The sequence below is a fragment of the Arachis duranensis genome, chromosome 2, assembly GCF_000817695.3.
Source record: "Arachis duranensis cultivar V14167 chromosome 2, aradu.V14167.gnm2.J7QH, whole genome shotgun sequence".
NCBI classification, from domain to species: Eukaryota; Viridiplantae; Streptophyta; class Magnoliopsida; order Fabales; family Fabaceae; genus Arachis; species Arachis duranensis.
The window spans coordinates 7,624,939-7,633,930 of NC_029773.3; the positions used below are offsets into that span (position 1 = coordinate 7,624,939).

Consider the following 8,992-nt stretch of genomic DNA (forward strand, 5'->3'; position numbering starts at 1 on the left):
TCAGCCCATGAGGAATTAAAAATGTCAAAAGCGCACAATCTTGTTGAACAGGGATAAAGAAGTTATTTAGATGAAACACAGATTGTAAGAAAATACAGATATAGAGAGTTTTCGTACATTAATAAAGATTGTAAGTACTATAATGGCTCACTTTCAAATCATAAGTTCATCTATCACCAGAAGTAAAATGCGTGTAAAAAGAGTAAAAAGTAACTGCCAAAAACTTGGACTTACATTAGGGGCACCAGCAACGACTTTGCTCACTGCCTTTTTACAAGAAATCAATTCTTCCATTAGGCTGTAATTAGTGTGTAAACCTGACAATTCAAAGTGAACAGCAGCGTTAGTGTTACAAACAATCAAGTAGTTCATGAAAATACAAAATAGCTATCTGTAAAATTTCGCACTTACGTCCAGATGTATCGCATAAAACAATATCGAAACCTAGTTCTTTTCCCTTTTTCACAGCTTGTGTAAGCACTGCAAGTAATACAATATAGTAACAACTATAGATATAACAATAAAGACTAAGAAACAAATTTAATCGAATTTTTTAAAGAATAAAATCAAATAAAGTAAGAAATGAAGTGCTGTGAAAAAGAGAACAGAAGATCCAGTGGTAATTGAGTGAACTCTAACTTCATTTGTACCTGATGATGCTTTGGCTTTCTCTGATTCAGCCCTAACAATCTCACAATCAGTCCTTTCAGCCCATATCTCTAGCTGATCACTAGCAGCTGCTCTAAATGTATCACCAGCAGCCATCAGTATCTGGTTGGTTTTTAAAGATACAAACAGAAAACCAGCATTAACCATCATATCCTAAGTAGTCATGGCATAAACCAAGCTCAAGTAACATAATCTAACCTTTGCCCCTTCTTTCTTCAGTCTATACGCCAGCTTTCCTGCATGAAAGAGCTGTCATGTTCGCATGCTTTTAAATTTCTAAACTGTTTGCCTCTGCTTCATATCTTAAAAGAATTGGAGTTTTTAAGCACTAGTTACACTATAACAGCATCAACGACCAAACCTTAACCTATTGGTTACTCTATGCCATAAAAGTTTAATATTTTTCCAACCTCACCAAACACAATAAACTTTTAGAATATAAGTTTGTTCATAGGAGAAAAAGACAAAAGAAAATTGTGTTTCATAGCAATTTTTGGTTTCATTACAAGGCAAATAATAGGGTCAATTTCTTAAGTCTTTTTCTTACCCAGAGATGTTGTCTTTCCACCACCATTAACACCAACTATCATTATTACAGCTGGCTTCCTGAAGATAATAAATTAATCCAATATAAAGCACAAAATTGGTAACTAATAAAAATTGGTGTCTCATAACAATGTCAAAATCAAAAGTTAAATAGCCCTCTCACCTGAATCCAAGTTGAAGTTCAGTTTTACTCCCCTTAGTGGTCAACAAATCCAAGACATTCTGTTTCAGTGCTTCCTAAAGCCATTCAAATCCATGCATAACATATTTCATGTCACAAAATTTGAAATTCCCTGATATATTAAGTAATATAGATAAAATGATCAAAGTGCAAGGATTTTCTTCTATCAGAGAGTGTGTGCTGATTGAAATGATACCTTTATCTCGGTGCCTGATTTGAGCTTCCCTGACAATATATCCTCACGCAAAATCTCCACTATCTTAATAGTGATTTTTGGTCCAAAATCAGACACCAAAAGAGCCTGAACACAAAATGAACACATCAAATCATAAATTTAAATAGTAAATAATAAAAAACCATTTTCTTTTTCAAATAACATTACATTACGCATTTTATTATTTTAGGAGCTTTTCAATTTCGTAAGAAGCAAAACCTCTTCGAGCTCGTCGAGTACTCGATCGGTGTCGGAGAGATTCCAATAGAGAAGAAGCTCGTCGATGACGACGAGGTTTTTCCGCGTCTTCGTGAACCCGCCGGAGAATATCTTCTCAACGTCGCTCTTCGCCTTCTCCTTTATTAGCCTCCCAAGCTTCGTGAAGAATCCGGTTTGACCAGCCATACACCTGAACCTCCCACCCGAATCGGGAACCGAACCGAGTTTCCCGGTACGGAAGAACGCGAATTGCGGTTGAGAGTTATAAAAAGGTCTCGAGATTACTGAAGAGTAAGAAGCGCACATCGAAGAAGGAGAAGAAGCCATTTTTTCCTTCTTCACAGCGTTTCACTTCACTGAACCCAAACAAGTAAGAAGAAAAAAGATAAAGTTAAACGGCGTCGTTTCAGTTTATTTTAAATATCTGGCTTATGAAGCGGCGTCGTTTCAGTTTATTTTTAGAGTCAGCTATTTTGAAAAACGAGAGAAACCCAAATCCACAACCCACTCATTCACCCAGGGCTCGTCCTTTGCAATATACAGCCTCAGAAACGAGGAACCCCAGTAGCGCCCAGATCCGCGGACCAATCAGCCAGAAATCGTCGAAGATTGCCGCCGTCTCTGCTCGGTGCTCGCCTCTTCACTCATTGATCGCGGTCGCTCTCGCCGTAGCTCACTTCGCTGTTGTTCCCTTGCCGTCGCTCATCACTACGGTGAGCACTTCACTGGTTTCACCACTTGTGCTCAAGGTTCAGACTTCAGAACCCCTCACCCACCCCTGCCCCTTTCTCTCTCTCTCTCTCTCATTGGGCAAACCCAAACCCTAACGGCGGTAGGAACCCAGCCCCATCCCATCGCCGAGCTCTTCTCTTCTGATAGACGGTGTTGTCGCTGCCGGCAGAGACAGACTTGGGTGCCATCTTCGCTCGTGGAAGGTCTGCTCACTTCTCGATCCTCTTCTCCCCGACGTTGAGTGCTTGCTCGGAACTGTTGGCAACGCCGTCGAGTGCTTGCTCGGAACTGTTGGCGACGCCGCCGCGAAGGGCTTCTCCATCGTCGTCTGTGCTCGATTTGTTGGTGCCCATCTCTCTTCGAGGCTCCGAGCTCTCTCTGTCTCTCCTCTTTCTCACTGCGACGTGTCTCTCTGCTCGGCTGTGGAGTATTCACGGCGCCGTCACCTTCTTTCCTCCCTCGCCGCCGGTAAGCACTACTGCCTCAATTTATTTTTGGTTATTTTGTTAATTTTATTTATTCTGATTTTTGAGTTGTTGGCCGTTGATATTTCTGATTCTGCGTTGTTGATGAACATTGTTAATGCTAGAATTTTTTCTGATTCTGAGTTGTTTATGTTAATTCTGAGTTGTTTAGGCTGGTTTTCCTGATTCTGAGTTGTTAATTTTGGTTGCTGATTTTTGCTGAATCTGAATTGTTGATGGTGGTATGGTAAAATTGTTTTTCATCATTTCACTTCTTTGAACTTTGAAGTATGCTGGAAAGAGTTTCAAATTTTTTTGCATTGAAAATTCCAATCAAGTCCCTTTGTACTGGGTTTGTCAAAGTTTCTAGTTTTAATGTTGGTGAAATTCTCAAGGGAAGTGGATAATAATAATAAAAACTGAAATTCTCAATGCAAGTGGATAATAATAATAATAACTCTTGCTTTATATCATCTATGATTATGAATATTTATTTTATTTGTTGTTATTCTTTGTTTTTGTACAGATTTTCCCAATTGATGTGGTTTGAAAATTTGTAGGAGAATGAGAAAGAGAACATCACAAGCAATTGCATTCAATAAATCTGATATTGCTATTGTAGAACATTATAATTTTTATTGTTAATTTTTTTATTCTATTGATATTTTTTATTTTTATAATTTTTATGAAATTGGAATAATTGTTTGTGGTTGAACATTATTTCTTTGTCACTTAAGTGCATTTTGATTTTTATTAGTTATAAAGATTGATGTTTGAAGTTATTTATGAATTTTTAATTATAAATTATAGATAATTTATTATGTAAAATTATAAAATTTTAAATTTTATTAGTTTAAAAATTATTGAATTTAAATATTTAAAATTATATATTAAATTTTTAATAATTTTATTTTATATTTAATTATACCGGTTGAACCCCGATTGAATCCCGGTTGAACCTTTGAACCATTGAACCAGTCACTCGACCGGTTTAGTGACCGGTTCGGTTTTCGCAACCTTGGAAAAACGCTCTTCTTCATTCTTCAAGCATACACTAGCAGCCTTGCACTATCTTCGCTGTTCGCTCCTCAAAACAGTGAGTTCGTGCTTCCTCCTACATAAGGTGAGCTTCAAAATCTCCTTTTTCGGGTTTTTTTTTTCTTAATGATTGGAAAATAGGTTCCTTTTGTAGTTGAATTTGAGTTGTTTTCTTCGGAGCTATTTGTGCTGTTCACATGATTTTTTTGGTGTATTGTTAAGCACCTAACCCAGCTAAATGTGTTGTTTTATTTATATATGCTGTCAATTTTATTGAAGGTTTTTGCCTTTCTTTGCTATTAGGAAGCTCATAAAGGATTCACGTTTATGAGCTTATTGATTGGCGTTAACAAAGTTAGGAACTGGGAAAGACAAGATTTTGTTGTTGTTGGGTTGCATGCTCAAAACCTGGTTGTGTTTTGGTTTGATTTTCTTTTTGTTTGGATGACAAGGTGAAAAAGTATGGAAGGGTTATTGAATTCTATGTTTCACCAAAGTTGTTTGAAACCCTTTGGTTTCACTCCAAGGCTTGGTTGTGGTTGCACTTTCCCTGTGATCACAAGAACCGGGTATTTGAATAGGAAACTTAAGCCTTTTATCTTGAGAAGTGATTGCACTAGGTTAGGTAGAGACACCGGTACTGGCTCCAGGGGAGCTAGAATTGCTGCAGTGAAGGATAATGATGATAGAGGAGAGGAATCTGATGTGGATTGGGAATCGGAGTTCATCGGGGAACTTGATCCGTTTGGTTACCGGGCTCCCAAGAAGAGGGTGAAAGAGCAGAAGTCTAAGCTGCTTGAAGACACTGATGGAATGGATTGGTGTGTGAGGGCAAGGAAGATGGCAGTTAGGTCGATTGAAGCAAGGGGCATGGCTCAAATGATGGAGGATTTGGTTGCCTCCAAGAAGAAAAAGAAAAAGGCTAAGAAGAAAGTTGAAACCAAGAAGAAGATTGTTGAGAAATTTGAGCATATAGATGATCTTGATGTTGATTATACCTCCGAGGAAGACTTCATGCTGCTGGAGAATCCAGAAATAATCGATGATGTTGGTGTTTTGAAAAGGAAGGTGAGTTCGCTTGCCGATGGAATGTTTTTAGAGAGGAAGGAGAAAAGCATGGAAGAGTTTGTAAATAAGCTATCCCAATTCTCTGGGCCTTCTGATCATCGGAAAGAAATCAATTTGAATAAAGCAATTGTAGAAGCACAGACTGCAGAGGATGTATTGGATGTTACTGCTGAGACAATTGTTGCAGTTGCAAAAGGTCTAAGCCCCTCGCCTCTTTCCTCTTTGAACATTGCTACTGCCCTTCATCGCATCGCTAAGAATATGGAGAAAGTTTCTATGATCACAACTCGAAGGCTGGCTTTCGCCCGACAAAAAGAGATGTCTATGCTTGTGGGGATTGCAATGACAGCCTTACCTGAATGCTCGGCACAAGGAATCTCTAATATATCTTGGGCATTATCCAAAATTGGAGGCGAACTGCTATATTTTTCAGAGATGGATAGGATTGCGGAGGTCGCAATGACCAAGGTTGGGGAATTCAACTCTCAAAATGTTGCTAATATCGCAGGTGCTTTTGCCTCAATGCAACACTCTGCTCCTGAACTTTTTTCAGAGTTGTCGAAGAGGGCTTCTGATATAATTCACACCTTCCAAGAGCAAGAACTAGCACAGCTTTTGTGGGCTTTTGCGTCTCTATATGAGCCTGCTGACATTGTATTTGATTCTTTAGACAGTGTCTTCGCTGATCATTGCCAACTGAAAGCTCGCAATGGTGAAAACACACCAAATAATTATGGTCAGATCAGTGTCAATAGAAGTGGTGCCTCAAATGGATCTCTTGATTTTCCTACACTCACTTTAAGTAGGGATCAGCTTGGAACTATAGCTTGGTCCTATGCTGTCTTCGGACAATTGGATAGGAGTTTCTTCTCGCATATCTGGAAAACCCTAAGCCACTATGAGGAGCAAAGGATTTCAGAGCTATATAGAGAGGATATCATGTTCGCTTCTCAAGTTCATCTTGTAAACCAGTGCTTGAAGCTTGAATTCCCCCATCTTCAGTTATCATTATCCCATGAGCTTGACGAAAAAGTTGCTCGTGCCTGTAGAACTAAAAGGTTTAATCAGAAGATAACATCATTGTTTCAGAAAGATGTTGGGCGTCTTCTTGTTAATACTGGCCTTAATTGGGTCAAAGAATATGTTGTGGACGGGTACACATTGGATGCTGTGATAACGGATAAGAAACTAGCTTTGGAGATTGACGGTCCAACTCATTTCTCTAGAAATTTTGGTATGTATAATTTTTGTTTCATAAATTAAATTTGTAATCTCTTATTCTTACACTATGCTAAGTGTTTTCAGAATAGAAAAACAATAACACTAGGAAAAGACTAATTTATTTGGAGAAGGGACAAAAGTTGTGACTCTACTCTCAATCTCAATTTCTTAGTGTCTCTGTATTTTTTGTATTTTCCATTCTAAACTATTTTAACTATTTTCTTAGATATATGTTAACTATTTTCTTTTTTCCTATTTACTTGATATAGGTGTGCCTTTGGGACATACCATGCTAAAACGTCGATACATTACTGCTGCTGGGTGGAAAGTTGTATCATTATGCTATCAAGAGGTGAGCTCTCTTGTATATGTTGCTCAATCAGAATATGTACAGGCTTTGTAATTTGATAAGAATAAGAATCATGAATTTGTGTGTAGAGAATTTGGTAACATATATGTTGTTCATTGTAGTGGGAGGAACTTGAAGGATCATCCCAACAATTGGAGTACCTTAGAAGCATTCTCAAAGATCACTTAAACGAAGGAAATGCCAACACTACATTGACTGAGGTAAAGTGAATAATTGATCATCAAATGTTCTTCACTTCTTTTTGAAGCATTAGGAAGATATACAAAACTTAGACTGATCATGTTTCCTGTTGAGAAATTAGTATAGGGGATGTATATTTGCCAGAAATATTAAATCTCAAAAGCATATAAATGCCATAATTCTTTTTCCCCATTGTTAATTTACATTAAAGATTTTTTTTTCTATTCAATAAAAGAGAATTGGGAAGAAATAGTACTAAGGATAGATGCTCCAATAACATGGTTGAGGGACTAATGAAAGTAATGTATGGTGAATCTCAAAGAATGCTAAGCGTAGACACTTTCGTTACTCGTATGTTATCTACTATTGAATAGAGTGTGGATCTAATTCAAGCGGGGTCAACATCTCATCCAATGGTGGATATGGTGTCAAAATCAAGAGACTATTCAACACCCTATCTTACACACGTATGATCATGTATGGAGTGACATTATCAAAACAAAAATGCTATTTGTACACCAAAATCAACCACTAAAATCAGTCACCAATGTATTTATGTATAAATACATGTGTAGTTTAGTTTATTTTCAATGTGTATTTTATACTGGTGGCTGACTTTGGTGGCTGATTTTAGTGTACACGTAGCATAGTCCTTATCAAAAATATGAGTGATAGTATGATTTCCCTCGTATGTATACATACGAATTTTCTAACCAAATTGAGCCTACATGGGGAGGATCGAGTACTGTCAACAATGAGTTAACTTATGTCTAATTCTTTCCTTTGATAAATTGTTCTAGCATTTTTGTTTTCCTTGGAGAGGCAGCATCGAACTTATTATACTGAACCAATCAAGCATTACTAAGGGAACCACTTCCAGGCATCTAGATCTAACTACCATGCAAATTAACCATGTATGTTTAAGACTTAAGAGGGGAAGTGAATGTTACGTTTACAAGAGATGTCAATGTCACATTTTACCATGTGTTTACCTAATAGAAGTGTATATGATACTCTAACCATATGAGAGTTCAAGGTAACTTACTTTGAAACGAACAAAACATGCTCGCCAAGTCTCCCTTGAAATTTCTTATCAATTATTATTATTATTATTATTATTATTATTATTATTAATTTTTTTTTTTGTGTAAATTGCTATCATAATGCTTGTGCATTCATCTAATGGTTGGTACTTTCTCCTTAACAACCACTTGTCAAATTATTAAGTCTAATACTAATAAACCCAATTATGTCAAAATCCATATCCAAGGCAAGGAACCATCCTTGAAACACCATTCACATTTTCCAAATAATCATTCTCCATATAAATTTCCAAGCTTTGTCTATCGCAACAAACATTCTCAAACTTGCAATCTAGTTTTTGTCTCAGAACTAGTAAGCTTCGAGGTAGTGTGAGTACAACTGTACAAGGAACAAGTCGTGCTATGTCCCCCCCAACAACAACGGTAGTTGACTCGGCTTGCAGAAAATACCTACCATTCTCGTTTCAAAACACAACAAAAAACACTTTTTTCTACCGTTGGATTGGAAATCTACTTTGCAAGAGGGCTTACTATTACTCTAAGAGTAGCATAATAGCCCCAAAAATAATTGACCTGCGTGCTCTACGTGCAAGCGGAAAAAAACTTTATTGTGAATTTTTTTATGCTACCGACAAATTAAAATATTTAAAAAAAATAAAAAAAGGTTATTATGCTTTTTACATAATCTATCCATATTTACACTTGTCAAAAATTAAGTGTATTCTTAAAGTATCCCTCACCGGCATATATTACAAATTTAATTTTTACAAAAGTTGTGCTTTAATATTTATATAAGGCAAATATATTTGGCAAATATCTATATAGTTATTTTTTATTAATTATATCAGAGTAACTAAACATCTTTTAAATATTTTTCTTAATTTTTTGAACAACTGATATTGCAAAAATAGGTATTTAAATTAATTAAATAATAATAAATTTTTTAAAAAATTGACTAAAAATTAAATTTTAAAAGATAAGTAATATTTTTTAATTATATATAAAAAAATAAAATTAAACCAAATTACTCATAAAATTGTTTTACGC

At 36.2% G+C, this 8,992-nt stretch overlaps 2 protein-coding genes across 4 annotated transcripts in view; one reads left to right on the forward strand and one right to left on the reverse strand.

The window, feature by feature from the left end:
• Positions 1–2,214, reverse strand: part of LOC107473139 (cell division protein FtsY homolog, chloroplastic) — a 3,692-nt gene extending 1,478 nt beyond the window's left edge. Inside the window, exons 1-8 of one of the 2 annotated variants that reach the window (XM_052257239.1) lie at positions 1,830–2,214; positions 1,593–1,697; positions 1,379–1,452; positions 1,217–1,275; positions 868–905; positions 651–771; positions 412–480; positions 235–317 (exon numbers count right to left, since the gene is read on the reverse strand). In XM_052257239.1, the coding sequence (XP_052113199.1) occupies positions 235–317; positions 412–480; positions 651–771; positions 868–905; positions 1,217–1,275; positions 1,379–1,452; positions 1,593–1,697; positions 1,830–2,156 (876 nt within the window). In that variant the 5' untranslated portion in view covers positions 2,157–2,214. The remainder of the gene's footprint in view (positions 1–234; positions 318–411; positions 481–650; positions 772–867; positions 906–1,216; positions 1,276–1,378; positions 1,453–1,592; positions 1,698–1,829) is intronic. The other variant, XM_052257238.1, reaches the window with a different exon arrangement.
• Positions 2,215–2,832: 618 nt separating this feature from the next.
• Positions 2,833–7,090, forward strand: LOC107473138 (RAP domain-containing protein, chloroplastic). 2 transcript variants are annotated; one of them, XM_016092683.3, is made up of 5 exons: positions 2,833–3,029; positions 4,004–4,148; positions 4,367–6,365; positions 6,622–6,704; positions 6,824–7,090. In XM_016092683.3, exons 3-5 carry the CDS (start codon positions 4,526–4,528, stop codon positions 6,929–6,931), a joined length of 2,031 nt encoding a protein of 676 aa, XP_015948169.1. In that variant the 5' UTR covers positions 2,833–3,029; positions 4,004–4,148; positions 4,367–4,525; the 3' UTR covers positions 6,932–7,090. The 2 variants fall into 2 exon arrangements, with proteins under 2 accessions (XP_015948169.1, XP_052113249.1); XM_052257289.1 differs by lacking the exon at positions 4,004–4,148.
• The last annotated feature ends 1,902 nt before the right edge of the window (positions 7,091–8,992 follow it).

Coding starts and splice junctions, on each gene's coding strand:
- LOC107473138 (XM_016092683.3), top strand. CDS start 4,526: ATGGAAGGGTTATTGAATTCTATGTTTCACCAAAGTTGTTTGAAACCC. Junction 6,366..6,621: donor TCATTTCTCTAGAAATTTTG/GTATGTATAATT, acceptor TACTTGATATAG/GTGTGCCTTTGGGACATACC. Junction 6,705..6,823: donor TATCATTATGCTATCAAGAG/GTGAGCTCTCTT, acceptor TGTTCATTGTAG/TGGGAGGAACTTGAAGGATC.